Source organism: Marmota monax, unplaced genomic scaffold (genome assembly GCF_021218885.2).
Source record: "Marmota monax isolate L192 unplaced genomic scaffold, Marmota_monax_Labrador192_F-V1.1 WCK01_AAM20220418_F8-fsc00047, whole genome shotgun sequence".
Classification (NCBI taxonomy): domain Eukaryota; kingdom Metazoa; phylum Chordata; class Mammalia; order Rodentia; family Sciuridae; genus Marmota; species Marmota monax.
Genome location: NW_026692072.1, coordinates 13,490,828 through 13,509,515, shown reverse-complemented (window position 1 = coordinate 13,509,515; position 18,688 = coordinate 13,490,828). Strand labels below are relative to the sequence as shown.

The 18,688-nt window shown below is 38.9% G+C and overlaps 2 protein-coding genes across 2 annotated transcripts; both read right to left on the bottom strand.

The window, feature by feature from the left end:
• Positions 1–5,776: 5,776 nt before the first annotated feature.
• On the bottom strand, positions 5,777–6,709 carry LOC124100070 (olfactory receptor 4X1-like). The gene has a single exon (XM_046455388.1). The coding sequence runs from the start codon at positions 6,707–6,709 to the stop codon at positions 5,777–5,779; it is 933 nt and encodes a 310-aa protein (XP_046311344.1).
• Positions 6,710–15,083: 8,374 nt separating this feature from the next.
• LOC124099813 (olfactory receptor 4X2-like) lies at positions 15,084–16,013 on the bottom strand. Its single transcript, XM_046455040.1, has one exon. The coding sequence runs from the start codon at positions 16,011–16,013 to the stop codon at positions 15,084–15,086; it is 930 nt and encodes a 309-aa protein (XP_046310996.1).
• Positions 16,014–18,688: the final 2,675 nt, after the last annotated feature.

The following is an 18,688-nucleotide window of genomic DNA, read 5'->3' as shown; positions in this document are numbered from 1 at the left end:
CACATCCCTGTCACCTCCCTTACTATTGCTTTTTATGTTTATTTGTTCATGACTTTATATGTTGTATTTCCAACAGCTAGCACCTGCTTCTGAAGTCCATGTTCCCTCTATTAAATAAACAAAAATGCCTGGGTCTTTATGTCCCCTATCCCGGCCCAGAGGATCCCTTAATTAATGTCTAAATAGTGTGAGAGTAGAAAAACTACACTTCCTTGCCTCAAGTCAAAACAACCCTTGCCATAATTCACAGACCATAGGTTCCCTAAAAATCAGGCTAAAGTGACCCTCTGGTGGAATTTACTTGCAACTGCATCCTGGCTTAGATTTTTCCCAGTCCCTGACTGGCTTCCCTTTTTTCTTTACAGTTTCCCCTGGGAACGTTTCTCCAATTAGTCCCTTGTACAGAAATCTATGTGTTTAGTTTTTCAAAAAGACTTTATTGTCCAGTGCCAAATACCTATGAATGATTCAATCTCATAAAATATAAGTTCTTCCCAAGTTGATACAACACAATTTCAAGCAAAATTCTAACTGCCTGTTATATGCAATTTGAAATGTAACTTTTAAAATTATTCAAAAGATGATAGGGTTAGAATGAGAAAAGATATTTCTTTGAAGCATCTATTAAAAACCTTGAAACAACAACAACAACAATAAAAAAGCTAAGGACCAGATAGAATTTCATCCAAGTTCTACGAGACCTTTAAAGAAGAATTAATGCCAGTCCTCCTCAAATTATTCCACAACACAGAAAAGGAGGGAACACTGCCAAATTCATGCTGCGAAACCAATATCACCCTGATGTCAAAACCAGACAAAGATACATCAAAGAAAGAAAACTTTAGACCAATATCCCTGATGAACATAGATGCAAAAATCCTTAATAAAATACAAACTGCATTTAAAAACACATTAAGATAGTGCACCATAACCAACTGTATTTCATCCTAGGGATGCAAGAATGGATCAACATATGCAAAAAAATAAAAGTAATTCACTACATAAATAGAGTTAAGGACAAGAATCATATTATTATTACAATAAAGAAAATTTCTCTAGTTTATAAACACTAGAGAAATTAGGCATAGAAAGAACTTACTTCAACATTGTAAAGGCTATATATGGCAAACCCAAAGCCAACATCATACTGAATGGAAAAAACTGAAAGTCTTTCCTCTAAAAACAGAAACAAGACAAACATTCCACTCTCACCACTCCTACTCCACATAGTTCTTGAAACTCTCCCCAAAGCAATCAGGCAAGAGAAGAAAATTAAAGGATTACCAATAGGAAAAGAAGAAGTCAAATTATCTCTTGCTGATAACATGATCCTATATTTGGAATACCCAAAAAAATCCACCAGAAGACTTTCAGATTGATAAACAAATTTAGCAAAATAGTAGGATACAATATCAACATTTTTCCTAAACTCCAATAATGAATCTGATGAGAAAGAAATTAGGAAAAGCATCACCTTTAAAATAATCTCAAAAAATAAATAATTAAAAATAAACCTCACAGATGCAGTCATCTGATATACTTGACAAAGTAGCTAAAAACATACTTTGGAGAAAATATAGCCTTCTTACCAAATGGTATCAGGGAAACTGGATATCCCTAAGTAGAAGAATGAAACTTGACCCCTATTTCCACCCTGTACAAAAGTAAACTCAAAGTGGATCAAAGACCTAGGAATTAGACCAAAAACTATGCAACTGATACAAGAAAATATAGGCTCAATAATGTAACACATTGAGACAGGCACTGACTTCCATAAAAAGACTCCTAAAGTACAAGAAATAAAAACAAGAATTGGGATGGCATAAATTAAAAAGCTTCTGCACAACAAAAGAAATTATTAAGAACATAAAGGAAGCCCACAGAGTAGGAGATCTCTGTCACCTGTTCCTCAGACAGGGGATTAATATCCAGAATATATAAAGACTAAAAAAACCTAATATTAAAAATTACAAATAACCCAATTAATAAACGGGTAAGAGAACAGACATTTCTCAAAAGAAGAAATACAAATGGCGAATAAATACAAGAAAAAAAAATGTTCAACATCTCTCACAATCAAGGAAATGCAAATCAAAACCACACTGAGACTGCACCTCACTCCAGTCAGAATGGCAATTACCAAGAATGCAAATAATAATAAATGCTGGTGATGATGTGGGGGGAAAACTACATTCATACATTGTGGGTGAGACTGCAAACTGGTATAACCACTTTGGCAAACAGTATGAAGATTCCATATAAAACTAAGAATGGAACCACCATATGACTCAGCTATCCCATTCTTTGGTATATATCCAAAAGAACTGAAATCAACATACTATAGTGATATGGCCACATAAATGTGTATAGCAGCACAATTCACAATAGCCAAGTTATGGAACCAGTCTAGATGCCCATTGATAGGTGAATGGATAAATAAAATGTGGTGTATATGCACAATGGAGTTTTATTCAGCCATAAAGAAGAATGAAATCATGGCATTTCTTGATAAATGGATGAAACTAGAGAAACTCAGGCCAAGTGAAATAAGCCAGACTCAGAAAGTCAAGAGTGGAATTTTTTCTCTCATAAATGGAAGCTAGAGCAATATAGGGGAAAGAAGGGGAAATCAAATATTATAAAGATATGGGAAGATCAGTGGAGTAGAAGAAGATCAAGAAAGAGGTAAGAGGGACAGGAAGGAAATGGAAAATGAATTTAGCAAAATCATGTTATGTACATATATAAATATACCACTGGGAATTTTATCTTTATATAGAAAGCAAAAATAAAAAATAAATAAATAAATAGAGAATCAATAGAGTAGAGGAAGGAGAATAGAGGGAAAGAGGAAGAAGAGATGGAGAGAAGAGAGAATGGGGACTGAAAGATGTACATCAAATATATGTACGATTTTATAAAAATGAATCTACTATGTATAACTCTAATGCTATAATTGTATAAAAAAATCTATTCAGACACAGTGGTGCAAACCTGTAATCCCAGCAGCTCAGAAGACTAAGGCAGGAGGATCACAAGTTCAAAGCCAGCCTCAGCAACTTAGTAAGGCCCTAAGCAACTTAGTGGAACCCTGTCTCAAAAATAAAAAAGGGCTTGGAATGTGGCTTAGTGGTAAAGGGTCCCTGGGTTCAATCGCTGGTACGAAAAAGGAAGGAAGGAAGGAAGGAAGGAAGGAAGGAAGGAAGGAAGGAAGGAAGGAAGGAAGGAAGGAAGGAAGGGATGAATCTAATAATAACTGATATTTACTGAGAACCTACTGAGTGCCAGGCACTGGGCTAAATACATTATCTCACAAAAACCTTACAACAATGCTCCCAAGTGATGTATGTTACTACTGTCTCCATTTTACAACTGAGGGAATTGAGTTTCCAGATCAAGTAATTTTCCCAGTGTTGTTCAGCTAGAGAGAGGAAGATCTATAATGCACTCGCACCATACAACAGTTTTCAAATGATGGCCAGTATACCAGCTGCACAACCCAGTGCAGGCATTTGTTCTCACACCAGAATAAACTTGATTCTTTCTTGGAGTGTTACAAAAGAGCATATATAAATAATGTTCATGTTTTATACTTAAGATAAGTCTCAATAAAAATAAAATATGACTAAAACGTTTTTTTTCCATCTAAAAATGGTTAGGACACATACCTGCAGCCAAAGTCTTTTTTGGTGTATATACATGATTATACTGTTTTTGTTATAGCGTCCTTCAGTGGCAAAAACTGGCTATTTCTAGAGCTATCTTTCCTCTCCATCCTGTGGAAAAAATGTAACCATCTGTACAAACCATTTTCAGAATTTTAGAGGAGAGTATGAGAAATAAAAATGCTACAAAACACATATATTTTTGTTGGGAAATTCTGGGAAAGAAAAGATGCTCAATATTCCCGGGCAGAACATCCTAGGAGATGACATTTCCTTGCTATTTTCTCTGGCATTGTTCTTTCTTGTCGTTCTATAACATTCAGAAGCTGCTTTGTTTTGGCTCCTCTATGTAAATCCTTGCTGCCAACCTCAGCAAGTCTATGTATTTCTGCTATTCTGAGTCTTCTATGAACACTTTTCCAGGAGATTCAGGAATCAGAGCCAGTCTAAGTCTTTCTAATATAGAGCAGAAGCTCTCTTTACTTTCCTGTTATTAGCAAATGTCACTCTATTTGTTTTTTGCAACCAGAATAACAAAATAATTGTGGTGAAAACAGTGCTGAGATACCACCCTTTGGGATTTCACTTCCTTTGTCCTTACTCTCTGTGAACTTGTTCTTGACAGTGACACTATAATAACCATTCACCACCCTCCAGGTGTTATTAATATACTCACAGTAGAACCTCCTGCCATTTTTCAAGTTTATTGATTGACCTGAGGCCCAGCTTTCTAATGTCAACCTCTCTCTCCCTTTTGGTATCATTCTCTTTCTCTCAAATCTTATTTTATCTTTACAATGTTGGGAAAGTCATTTGACAAGGATGTGAGTCGCTTAAGAACCAGTTGAATTTAATACAATTACTTATGACCATTTATTCACAAAGTTACTTTGATCCTGAGACATCTACTATTTTACTTATTTGTTCATTTATTTGTTTAACATGTGTTTGTTATTTTATCATGTCTATGTCTGATTTGTCTGGTTCTGACACTATGTATCTTCCAAGGCAAACACTTGAATGGACTCTGAGTTTGTAGCTAACAAAAGGATTTCTGCATTGTATTCTATTTCAGCTATGGTATAAAGTTAAGAGTTAGGAGTATTAATTCTGACCATGTGTAATCTTATCTATGAGTTTTAGAGCCTGCCTTTACAAAACAACTAAATCAATAATTAGCATTTCCCAGCATTATTGTATTAGTTTGAACTAACATATGCAATGAACTCAGCTTATTTTCTCAGTAAATATTAGTTCAGTGAAATAAGATGATGTACAATTGATTCGGAAGGCAATGGTAGTCATTAAAGATTTTTGAGGAGGACACTGTTAAAATCAGAAGGCAATTAGTCTGGAAATGTCAGAAAAAATATATCCACTGAAAATGAAGAGCAGGATTTGGGTTGTTGTTGGGGCATACATACAACTATTATGGTCTGATGGCTGTCAGAAATAAGACTATTTTGAAAGATGGTTTAAATGCTGTAGGACCGTAATAAGGGACCAACAACAGTTAAATAACCCATACAAGCAGCTCTCAAATGAAGACTGGGTGAAGTGGAGCACTGGCGGATGGAGCCCAACTAGGCAATATGGTGGTATAGGAAGTAAGGCACCCGGGTGTTTTGTTAAAAAGCATGTGAAGCCTAAGAAGTCAAGAGGTGGCCAGACTGAGAAGAAGGGCAGACAAAAGTGAACAAAAGTGAATTTTAGAGATCAAAATGTTAATGATATATATCAGAAATGAAACATGTACCTAGAAAACGGGCGCCCTTGTCTAGTGCTTTCAAATCACGTAAAAATCTCTTTTTATTCCCTTTGATTCTTTAGAAACCCTAATCTAACTCTGGCTCCAGCTCATGTGAATCTCCTAACAAATCCATGTCTTCTGAGGACTCCTCTAAGTCAGCTTGGCCTGCACCGAACCCTCTCAGCACATCCTCGGTGTGTCAGGCCAGCAGTTTCCAGGCCCAGGAGGGACCCCTCACTACTGTCACTTCAACACCACAGGCTCAGGCTCTAACCCCAAGGCCACCCCATCAGGCGAGGTAGGGGCAGAGTGGGATCTTAGGAGCCCCAGTTTCCTACCTACTCCCCCAGTTTGGCCTCAGTCATCTGCTTCCCTCCCCGATTGCTCTCCTCCTCATGAGCCTCCACACCGCACTTTTCACCTCTGCATTCCTGAAGGAGTAAATGACCGGGTTTAGAAGGGGCGTGAGCACCGTGTAAAACACGGCCACAATCTTGTCCGCGGGGAGGGTGACGCAGGGCCGCATGTAGACAAAGGAGCAGGGTATAAAAAAGAGGGCCACCACCGCCAGGTGAGAGGCGCAGGTGGAGAGGGCCTTGCGCCGCCCTTCGGCCGTGCGGCTGCTCCGCGAGCGCAGGATAACGGCGTAGGAAGCCAGCAGCACCGCGAAGCTCAGCACCGAGATGGAGCCGCCGTTGAGGATGATGAGCAGGCTGATGAGGACCGTGTCCGAGCAAGCCAGCTTCAGCACCGGGTGGACATCGCAAAAATAGTGGTCAATGACGTTGGGGCCGCAGAAGGGCAGCTGGAAAATGAGGAAGGTTTGCCCGAGAGAATGCAGCAAGCCCCCACCCCACGCCGCCGCCACCAGGAGGCCACAGGCTCGCGGGTGCATGATGGCCCTGTAGTGCAAGGGCTTGCAGATGGCCACGTAGCGGTCGTAGGCCATCACCGTCAGAAGAAAGATCTCAGTGCCGCCGAAGAAATGGAGGAAAAAGATCTGCGTGATGCAGCCCTTGAGGGAAATGACTTTCCTCCTGGTCAAGGTGTCAAAGATGAGCTTGGGAGCTGTGACAGAACAGTAGCAGATCTCCACCAAGGACAAATAGCTGAGGAAGAAATACATGGGCGAGGTGAGCCCTTTGCTGGCCACGATGGTCACCACGATGAAGCCATTGCCCAGCACGATGGCCGTGTACATGAGAAGGAACAAGGCAGAAATGACCTTCTGCGCGTTCTGGTTCTGAGAAAATCCCAGGAAAAGGATTTCAGTCATGTTGCTTGTATCTGCCATGTTTTAAAGCGTAGGAGCTGACCGCCTGGAATCAGCAAAACTGTCCTCAGGCATTAGAAACATCCTTCTCGGACCTGGACATCTGTGTCTTTCTGCTCCCTTTTGAGTTCCCTTTCTGCCCTGAGTTTCCCAGAGCATGGACTCCAGAAGACCAAATGGATAAAACAGCAATTATCTGCAGTTTGACACTATTCTCAGAATCCGATGTGACCTCGTTGTGAAGCTACACTGAAGTGTTTCCTCTGATCCAAGCACAGGCTTTAGCTGATTTCATCCTCAAACAAAAATCAGAGGACATTTTATAGATAAAGAAACAGAATCAGAGAGGTGCAGTCACTTGCCCAAGGTCACGTAGATCATATTCAAACTAAGATCCATATTCTTCAAAATGTAGATGCTTGCACTAGGTCTCCTGCTATGAAGAATGACTCATAGGGCTGGGGATGTGGCTTAGAGGTAGAGCCCTTGCCTAGCACTATGAGGCACTCAGTACTGCACAAAAATAAATAAATAAAGGTATAAAAATATTTTTAAAAAGAATGACTTATACTAGCAGTTTCAGATCAGTCTTATCTTATTCCAGAACATGGTACCAATATTTTACCACAAGTGATAGAATTTCTCAGCAGCAATTACTCTCCAGCCTGTGAAACCAAAAAGGCTCCAGAGCTCATAAATGTTCAAACTAAATTATAAACTCTGAGTATAATTGATTATGAATTTATTCTGCCTTATGACCCTGTTCAGACCCCATGTGAGCACTAAGGTGCTCTTGCTGCAGGAGGCAGGTCTGACAACCCCCATTGCTGGTGCAAACTGATAGTGTCCCAGGATTCTGATTCGGACATCTTACCAGCCCTTAGAACAGTTGACTGTGCTAAAACATGGGACTGAACATGCTAAGTGACTTTATGAGTTCCTTTATGCAACGTATCCAGAGTAATCAAGTGCATGGAGACAGAAAGTAGAGCAATGGAACCTTGCTTTCCAGGAGCTGGGGAGGGCAGAATGGGGAGTTGATGTCGAACATTTAACTTTCACTTTGGGGCAGCTCGGGGCTTGTGGATGGATGGTGGCATGTGTATGCATGTGTATGAAATTATATATGTATAATACTATATATACATACAATATATAATACTATATATACATACAATACATAATACTATATATATATATATATATATATATATATGCAGTGCAAACAATGTTATGTATACAATACTGTATGGTTTTAATTTCTTTTTGTTTTGTTTTGTTTCAGTGCTAGTAATGAAACTCAGGGCCTCAAGCACACTAGGTAAGACTCTACCACTGAGCTACACACCCGGCCCATGAATGTACTTTAATAACAATGAACTTTACACTTATAAATGGTTAAATGGTCAATTTTGTTATTTGTATTTGTCCACAACTTAAGTACTTAATTAATTAACAATTGAAACACCTTTGACATGTTACCACCTCACATCCTTCCCCCTCTCTATACCCACCTCCAAGGAGAGTAGCTGATGCTTGGAGACTTTGTCATATCCCCATACTTTTGGTTTCTTTCTTATGCCTGTTAGGGAGTCCAGCTAGTCTCCTAGGTTGCAGAATAATTGGGATTGAGAAATTCTGGGATTCAATGTACAAAATTCATTTCACACCATGTTATAAGGCAAGACTGATATGATGCTCTTTTTACATAACTACTTTAAGATACTCTGCAGAACTTATGAAAGGTGGCAGAAGCATTTACATTTTTTAAATACAGACCTTGATTCAAAAGAGCTATCTGACCTTGAACAAGTAATCAAACCTACGCAGCCTCCATTTCCTAATCTGTAAAAAGGGATTGTATGGCCCTCTCATTATTGTCCCCTTTCCCTATACCCCACTGCCATGCTCCTCTATGCACCCAGCTGAAGTGCTGGTGTTTCACACACAAGATGTTTATGCAGAAAGGCAGGAACCTTACATGAGAAGAACAGGTTTCATTCTCATGGGAAAAATGATTCTGAGTGAATATTTTCTGTGAACTTTAGCTTCAAAACAAATCATCTCTGTTTCTATAATTGCCTCTGATCTGGGGTAGCAATGAGACTTGTCCTCTGAGAGACTGTGAAAGAATCTCTTTAGTCTTCAGATTTTAAAAAATTTATTGTTTGTTTTTATTCAAGACTGTTAAAGGCTAACAGAGCAAGATTTATGTACAAGGTAATTATCAAATTGTCTTAAAAAGTTAAAAATTAAATGGATTTGGAATGGAAGGAAACTAACAAATGCTGATTCTGTAGATAGAAATTTAGAACAGTTGAGAGATTGTTTCATAAAGGGATCATCAGACCAGTCATGATTTTTTGCCTGTGGAGTCTAAAATAACTTTTAATTCTGACTTTTTAATTGATAGACCAAAACAAGAAATTCAGGGGAAAAGACAATGTGATTTTATGAGACAGCAAATTAATTCATAAGATTTCCATGTTTTTCCAAGGATGGCATTTAAGAAAACTTAAAATAGGGATGAACATAGAAGCTTAAGATCTGCTGACCTCATTAAACAACTTCCATGGAAATTTTCCAAAACTTTCAAATGAATCTAGTCCCTACCTTGTGGTTTCCCATTTGACTTTTCCTATCATAGGTACGGTGTACTATGAGGTTCTGAAAGATAAAACCGTCCCACTGGCTTTTTTCCAGCATTCCCTTTCCCCTGCTTTTTCTCTAGATATAATGTCATAGAGAAACAGAGGGCCCTCTCTTTTCCAGTTTCATCTACTGAGAAAACATAGACCATTAATTTTGGAAAGAAGCTCATGGACTCGGAATCTGGGGCCTGAAATTCAGCAGCTGATTGGTAGAGACCTGGGAAGAAAATCAGTTTTCATTGCTCCTGTTCAACACTTGTTTCATTTCCCGTCTCATTTATTGACTCCTCTTCCTGGTGCTCATGCAAAACTGTGCCCAGAAGGGAGGGATACCATGACGAGACAAGAGAACCACATATATAAAAAGGTAAAGCCAGGAGGAAGCATAAGATGATGATGATGATGATGATGATGATGATGATGATAATAATAATAATAATAATAATAATAATAGTAACAAAATAATAATGCAGTCCAGCTTCCATTGCTCACTTGCCCCAGGTATAATTTCTATCCAGGCAACCTGTGCAGAGCTTAGAAATCCTGAAGAAGAGAGCATGTTTCTGGAGTCAACCAAACTGGGATGCCAAGGAAAAAACATCTTTGCAAGATTTTCCTTCAGAACTAGGGTGCTTACCTCTAGCACCTTGTCACCAAGTGTTAACTATTGTCTATATGTTTTACATGTATCAGTCAGGTCTCTCCAGTGAAAATGTAAGCTCTTGAAGGCTGTTGAAGTATCTCTTATATTCTTCAAAGCACTCGGCACAGATCTGGGAACACAGAGTAGATGTTAATGCATGTTTTATTGTGATGTCTCATTGTTCCATCTGCTACTCCAGCTATTTCAAAGCCAAATGACTCTGAGGGTGTCCTATAAACAGTACAGACATGAAAGTTCACAGAGGAAGGGTATGTAGTCTCAAAAATAAGATATTTTTTTTAAAAATAATTCTCAGCATGTCCCAGGAGGATTGGTGAAATAATCTTACCTCGAATATGGTTTGTTACCTTGATTCTTAATCTGATTTTCCAGATCTTTTGTAGTCAGAAAATTGATTCACTTGCACCAACTCACCCTAAGAAAACAGGATTTTATTTAACTTATAATGTCCAAAGAAAAAGTTATCAAAGAAATAGAGTATGCTAGTGTTTACTGGTCTAAAATTTGGAAATCTTGGTTCAAGATTGTTCCTCAGCAAATTTTGGGCTTCTGCAAGGGCTAATCTCCATTCAGGCTCAACTAGAGCTAATACTTTTATTTCTCCCAAAGAAGGTGATGTAAGGATGTCTTAGGCAGGTCCCTTGAGTTTCTGAAAAGAATATTCCTGAAAATTTTGTTATTCAGATTTTGACTTAGAAAACTAGCTTTGCAAATTATTCTGTGCTGACCATGTTACCAGTAGCTGTGAGGAGAACGACTGTAAAATCCATTCTAAGCCAAGGTAACTTTCTCGTCCTGTCATTTAATCAGACAGGTTTCAACAATATGATACCAAAGTTCTGCCCATCAGAGGACAGTAAGTCTAAGAAAGTCTGCCCATGAAGGGAAGTATGTGAAGCAAGATTAACACCAACAGAAAGTGCCAATGTGCATAAAATACCTCACCTGAGGGTCTGCTCATCCTTGAAGAGGCCCAAGGATGGACTCAGAATCTGCTTCATCCATAAAAGGCACTGATAAGTGCTGACCTCCCCCATCCCCCACCTCCATGTGCCAACTCCAGCACTTAATGACTTTTTCACTAGGAGAATTATAAGGAAACAGGGTCAGTCTACCCTAAAACCCCCATGAAGAAGAGCTGGAAATGTTTGTTGGGCTAAGAAACCTAAAACATTTAAGGTGTATGGAAAGGAACGCTGAGATCAGAGAATTGAATTCCCTGAAGTTTTCTAGCATCCTCCATCTGGGGAGTTTCTGGGAAAAGCAAAAATTTCCCAGTTGCTTCATTCAGAGGTAAAGGAACCTGTCTCTCTAATTAACCCAATTATAAAGATGAGACTTCTGCTTGCTCTCATGATTGGCCCCCTCCTGTTCTCAAGTAACTGGCAGAGGAGAATCCAACATCAAATCGCCCACAGGTCCCTACCATAGACATCCTCAAGGGGCTCTTGGTCTTCTGCCCTTACACCTTATTGGACAGTAATGTCAGTGATTTCCAGTAAGACTGTAACCAAGTGGATCAGGACCACTTCACACAGTTTCTTTGGACAGTCTGAAAAAAAGAATTCCAGACAAGCAATGACCTTCTAGTCTAAAAGGAACACTGACATATATGTTGGTAGCTGGATAAACCAGCTGTCATCTAATTCCTACCCTAAGGGTCTTCCAGTTGGTCACTGTAAAATTATAAGCATTTTGCCACAGATTCTCAGCTCATGGTTTTCTTGTGCAGGGGCTTCAAGAAGTCTAGAGTCTAGAAGTCTAGAAGGCTAGAACTCCTAGCCATCATTTCCCAAGCAAAGAAAGATTATTACATCTTTTGACTATTCTAATCTGCTCTGCATAGCTATGCTGCTTCTCCAAAGTTGTATATCTTTGGTGAAATGAAGAAGGAAATATAGATGTACAGAAATATGAAGTATAGACATGGCATTTTGCTCCTATTCATACCCCACCAGAAACACTATGGAACTCAAATTCTGTCTTTAGAGCCCCGTCTGCACTATTCAATGAAATCTATTAAATCCTTCTGTATATCACCTTCACAAGCCCCTAATTTATTAGTTTCAAAATAAATAGCATTGTCTTCTGTCACAGTCACATCCTTTCCCAACTTCTCAGTAACACACCTCTGAAAGAGAAGAAAAAACGTTGCAAAACTCACACCAATGAAAACAAATGAGAAGAATTTTTTTAAGTTAATAAAGACTGGCTAAATGGGATGAAGAATCAGAACAGATGGTCCATGCAGGCATTTCTACCAGCTTAAAGGAAAAGAGGAAAAGAGCTGTTTCATTTCACCTCTCGTCTCACCACACACACATTACACACACACACACACACACACACACACATACACACACAGTGGAATACTTAATAGAGACCAATTACTCTGCTAAACATGTTGCATGAAATTTTATGTACTCATCAAAGGAATCCATGAAATGATTACTAGTGCTGCCCTATTATGTAGATGAAGAAACTGAAGTATAAATTTATAATAAACTATTGAAGGTCACATACAACAAGTGACAAAGATATAATTTAGAAGTCAGGAGTCTGATTCCAGAGCCTATGCTCTAAACCACAAATGACAGCTGACCAGTCCTTACTGATTTTTAAATAGACAGTGATTTTGCATACAGGATAGAATAAGTTTAAATTTTTCTTCTTTTGCATTCTCCTTTTTCTTCTTTTACTGATGGATGTACAGTTTTCTCAACAGCATTTATTATTCTTTTCTATTCTTTACTCTTAGCACCTGGTTAAAGTAAGTTCACCAAATATGCACAGATTTGTTTGTGGGACCTCAATTCTGTTCCATAAGTCTAATGTTGGTCTTTATTCCAATACCATGTTTTGGTTACTACAGCTTTGTGATTTTGAATTGAGAAAAAGTGAAACATCCAGCTTTGAAATATACACATGAATTCAGTTTCATTTCTGGAAATGTATCTCACAGATTAGCTGCAAGTGTTTAAATCAAGTTTATTTGCTTATAAGACTATTTGAAAATAATCCAAATATCTATTAGTAGACAACGTCTTAGGTAAATAATGATACACCCACTCAAAGAGTATCAGGAAATTATAAGAAAGAAATGGGGAAGTTTTTCTTGTGTTAAAATACAAAAATCTCCAATATGAACAAAACAATAAAGCAAATTTCACATCCATTCATAGTGTGTTATTATAACAGGTGAAGATAAATGAGAAACTACATATTACATGTGCATTTTCTCTTAAAAAAAACTCTGAAAAAATATAGGAAACTGAGTAAAGAAAGGTAGGAAAAGGGAAGGAAGAATGGGGGAATGAAAGAAAGCAACTTTTTTCTTGTGTACCTTTTCATTTTGTTTATTTTTAAACCTTCTGAGTATGTTACTTTTCCACTAGTGAAATTAAAACTTTTAAGTAATTTTAAATAAAAATATGAACTTAACTGATGGCATAAGAATATAAATGCAAAAATAATGGAATAAATCAATACAAAAAAACTAATCGATTTTATTTCATAAAAATGTAAAGTTTAGAAACACTGAAAACTTGATAAGATTCAAAACCAATCAAACATGAGAATATCCATCTTCACAAAAGTATCAAGGAAATGCAAATCACACAACAATAAGATTTCTCTCTAGTTTGCAAAACATTTTAATCTTTTACTGTTAAATGATTTGCCTTACCAAAAAAGAAAAAAGAAAACTAGGGAAAAAACTGTTTTCCCTTAATCTAAATTTCCCAAATATTACTTTTTTTCCAGATTTGCATTATCACTCATTCTTTAAAATTAAAAGATATACAAAGAGATGAATAGAATTTCGCTCATAAAGTGGAGAAAAGAAGTAGGTCAGAGAATACAAAATTTTAGTTCTATAAGATAAATCAGTGTATTAATCGAAAGTGCAGCATGGGAACTATATCTAACAATGTTGTGTATATATTAAAATTTTGCTTAAAGAGTAGATTTTAGATACACTTACCACAAGAAAAAGCTAACTTTGTAAGGTGATGGATATGTTAATAGAGTTCACTATACATGATGTATTTCACTATATATGTCCAAACAGCATGTATTCATCTTAAATATATGCAATAAAAATAACAAATAAAAAATATATTTTTCTAAAATTTTTGAAAGTTGCCAACATAATGCCCTTTTATTTCTAGATAAGGGATGAACAATTCCAAAAGCCAAGGACATTCTCTAATGTAATCAAGAAATTATTTTCAAAATCAGCAAACTAATGTGTGTCCAATTATTTTATCTCATCTATAGTTTTTCCCACTAATGCCCTTCATTTCCCACTAACGCATTCAATTGGCATCAGTGTTAATCTGCAACAATTCTTTTATCTTTCTTTGTCTCCACACATTTGAAGAGTGAAAGGCAGTAATTTTTTCAGAATATTTTTTAATTCAGGTTTCCTTAATGATTTTTTCATGACTGAACTCAGGTTATGTGTTTTGGTAGGAATACCATAGTAATGATGCTGTGTGCCTCACGAGTACATTTTATCAGGAGGCACATGGCATCAATTTGGTTATTCCTGCTAACATTAACTCTGGGAAATGATGAGAAGGGACTATGACATTATATCTTTCCATTTTTAATTAATTACTATTTTGTTCAGAGACACTTTGAGCTTAATTAACCATGATTTCTTAATAAGCAAATAATTAATGGCAGAGTTGCCTTCTGTTAAAACTTTCATAAGATACGTGACTCAATTGAAGACTGTACACCAAAAGTCTTTAGGATCTATAATACAGTAAATTTACCATAGGAAGCAAGTCTACAAGAAAGTCAGAAGTATAGGCGAATATCTCTATTCAAGAATATTTACCATAGTGCCATGAAAAATAGTTTAAAAAAATAGAAAAATTCTAAAATGGCTGGTTATATTTTTGGTACATCCATAAGGAAATATTTTATACACAATTAATATGAAAGTTTTAAAGATGAGCAAAAGATAATATACCACTAACACATCCAGATAACTTTCCCTGTACCTATTAAACCCCATCAGTTTGGACTCAGCATCATTCCAAACCCAAGGACCAGTACCAAGGCTCAGCCTCTATTTATCATCTATTTTCATTGTCCTGGTCCACAGCCTCTTCATGGCTTTCTTCACCTCAGCATTTCTCAGGGAGTAGATGACAGGGTTAAGGAGTGGGGTTATCACAGTGTAGAACACGGCTACCATCTTGTCTACAGGCAGAGTGGTAGATGGTCTCAGATAGATGAAGACACAAGGTGCAAAAAATAAGACAACCACAGTGATGTGGGACCCACAGGTGGAGAGGGCTTTGCGCCTCCCCTCAGAGCTCCGAGTTCTCAGATGAAGCAAGATAACCACATAGGACACCAAGAGGACCACAAAGCTGATCACAGACAGGGTTCCCCCATTAGCAACAATCAGAAGACCAATGAAGAAGGTGTCTGAGCAGGCCAGTTGGATCACTGGAAGCACATCACAGAAATAATGGTCAATCACGTTGGGACCACAGAAAGGCAGTTGGAAGATGAGAAGGATCTGGGAAAAAGAATGCACAAAGCCTCCCACCCAGGCCATAACCACCAGGACCATACACACCTGCTGGTTCATGATGGTGGTGTAGTTGAGGGGTTTGCAGATGGCCACATAGCGGTCATAGGCCATCACCGTGAGCACGAACATTTCGATGCCACCAAAGAAGTGCATGAAAAAAAGCTGTGTCATGCAGCCCCACCAGGATATGGTTTTCCTCTCAGAGAGCAGATCTGAGATGAGTTTGGGGGCTATTGTGGAGGAGTAGCAAATCTCCACGAGGGACAGGTAGCTGAGGAAGAAGTACATGGGGGATCCCAGACTTCTGCTGGTCATGACAGTGAGCACAATAAGGGAATTCCCCAGGACAATCGCCACGTACAAGAGCAGAAAAATCACAAAGCAAACTCTCTGCACCTCCTGATTGGGAGACAATCCCAGGAAAATGAATTCAGTCACGTTGTATGTATTAGCCATGAGATCACCACCAACAGGCAGACATTTGGGTCTTGTGACCTAAAATTTATCCTGCAAAAAAAAGGATGTAGAGTAATTGAGGGGTTTACAGATGGCCATGCCACCAAAAATGTTTATCAACTGGAAAGTAAAATTGTTTTGTATACAGAGATTGGAGTGGTGGAAACAGAGCAGAGGAGGGGTGACCTTTTAAGAAGTCAGTAAATAACTTCATTAAACAATTTGGTACAGAGGACAACGTGACTGTCCATGTAACATAACTTTCTATTGTCTTCAAATGTTTTAAATCATTGGGCACCTGTAACTTTACCAAATTGCTCTTCTCTGCTTGTTTCCCAAAATTGGTTTCCAAAACATTGTGCTTAACCTATCCACATGCCCTTCAGAGGCTTCAGAAGAGATGTCCTTTGGTATACCTCCATGGACTCAGCACCCGCAAAAGGACCACAAAACTTTGCCTGGGTTCTTATTTTGTCCTCCCCTCCTATTTCTTATCATCCATACTTAGTCACTGTGTCCTGTTTGCTTTCTAAGGACCCATTTAATCCATGAGCAATTCTCCTCTTTGAATACATTTTCATTTCTGCCAATCACATGGGTCCCGTGTCAACAAGTTTGCCACAGCCCTCCACCAATGCCCACTCATTCTGTGACTCATCCTTCTCTACATCATAGTCTTTCCACACCTTGTCATCCCCAAGATTACCCACTGATTGGCTTGAAGACTGTCCTGGTCCATATTGGACTTTGGCTGAGCCAGCTGTGGTCAACATGGTCTCATACATTAACAATCCAGAGTCCCTGAGCCTGGGAGCCAGACTACTTGCACTCATGCCACAGAGTTTCTTTCTTCACAGATGGAGATTAAGGTGGTTAAAGACCACCAGGAGGCAGAGGGACTCACTGAAAGAACTTACAGAAACAAAAGGCAAGGTCCATACCTAAAGTCTTAGATCACTGGGCAAATCCAGGAAGACATTCATGGAAGAAAGCAATGCTAATAGTCTGGACTACTGGGTTCACATTCCAAGTTGTGCAGATAGTAACTATGTGATATACAGAAAGTTCTCTTATTTTTGTTGTTGTTTGTTTGTTTCTTTATGGTACATGCTAAGGAAGCACTATACCACTGATCTATATCCTCAGTCTTTTTTATTTTTTTATTTTGAGACAGGGTCTCCCTAAGTTGCTCAGATTAACCTCAAACTTGTGATCCTCCTGACTCAATACTCCTGAATAACATAGTGGCTTAAGCCACTAAGCCCAGCTATAGCTGTTTAAGTTCTCTGACACAGGAAGTTAAAATGAGCATGCAGTTCAATGTCTTCAAATGTTTTAAATACCTACCCCACACATAGAAGTCCTGGATTTCACCCCAGCAGCATATTAAGTTGTCATCCTCTGTACTGCCTAGATCTGTCTAATACACAAGAAATCCATGTCCAAAGACTTCAGGCCCTCAGAACCATGTCCCTTTTCTAAGGATATTTCAGAATCACAGGACTTCACAATGGCTTATATTGTTTCACGTGGCCAACTGCCCCACTGTTGTCTAAGCCTCCTGAGGAGAGATTGTATCTTCTCACCACTGCATCTCCAATGCTTACTCCAGTGACATCCATCTAATAGCACTCAGTGTCACTGGGGTGACAGTGGGTATGTATCTTTCCTGGCCTTCTTAGCACAGTTTTTGTTATATTATAGGTTTTCAACCAGAATTGTAAGAACAAAGGTCCCCAAGGATCAAGACTATACCTTCTCTATTTCTGAATCCCAGAGCACTAACACCAGACCCACAAAAAAGAACTTTGCAAAACATTATGAGCCTCAGAGCCCCATTTCCTTTGCCTTAAAAGTGAAATCAATCATCACATACCTAAGAAGTTCATGTTCACAAAACAAAACTGACACCAGTGTTTCTGTTCTGAAGCCAGAGATTCAATTCCCTCCCTGAGAACAGCCCTGGGCTCATGCAAGTTGCCAGTTAGCCAAGGGAGAAGTATTAGGCCAATCGAGGACCAGGACTCCTGCTTGCCGGAATCCCAAGACAGGGGATCTACTACCCTTGCAGCCTTAGACTTTGGAATGTGGGAAACTGAGGCCCCAGAGTCTCAGATCCACCTGACTTAAAAACAAGAGCAAAAGATTTGCCCCTCAGGTGCTCCACAGAGAACTAAGAACCCTGGCAGCTCAGCCTTAAGTCCATGCTGCTTAAGGGACACCTAGGGGGAAGGCATGATCAGGTGAGAGGAGGTCTCCAGGGATCTGTACCCTTCCCCCTTCCTAATCAGGCAGAAGGTCTCAGGGGAAGCAGGACCTACACAAGCTTAGTAGGAAAAAAAATAATTGGGAAATGTGAAAAAATTAAATTGTCCCAGAATTCACAGAGCACTCCCCTGCATGGAGTTGTTCACAAGGCAATGATCCCTCTCCTGCTCATCAGGAGCTTGATCCTGGGGCTTGACATAAAATGAACAGTATTTAAGAGGGCAGATCCAAGGCTTAGGGAAACTGAAATAGCACATCTCAAAGCCTGTGGTGTAGAAGAGGAATAGATGGGTGGTTCCCAGCCAGGGGTGATTTACCCCAGAGGACACTGGGTGTTGTGTGGAGCCATTGGCTGAGGTCCAAGCTGGCTGGTGAGGGAGGGGCTGCTAACAGGAAGCAGGGAGAGC

Excerpts from the sequence above, each read along its gene's own strand:
- LOC124100070 (XM_046455388.1), bottom strand. The coding sequence starts at position 6,709 with ATGGCAGATACAAGCAACATGACTGAAATCCTTTTCCTGGGATTTTCT.
- LOC124099813 (XM_046455040.1), bottom strand. The coding sequence starts at position 16,013 with ATGGCTAATACATACAACGTGACTGAATTCATTTTCCTGGGATTGTCT.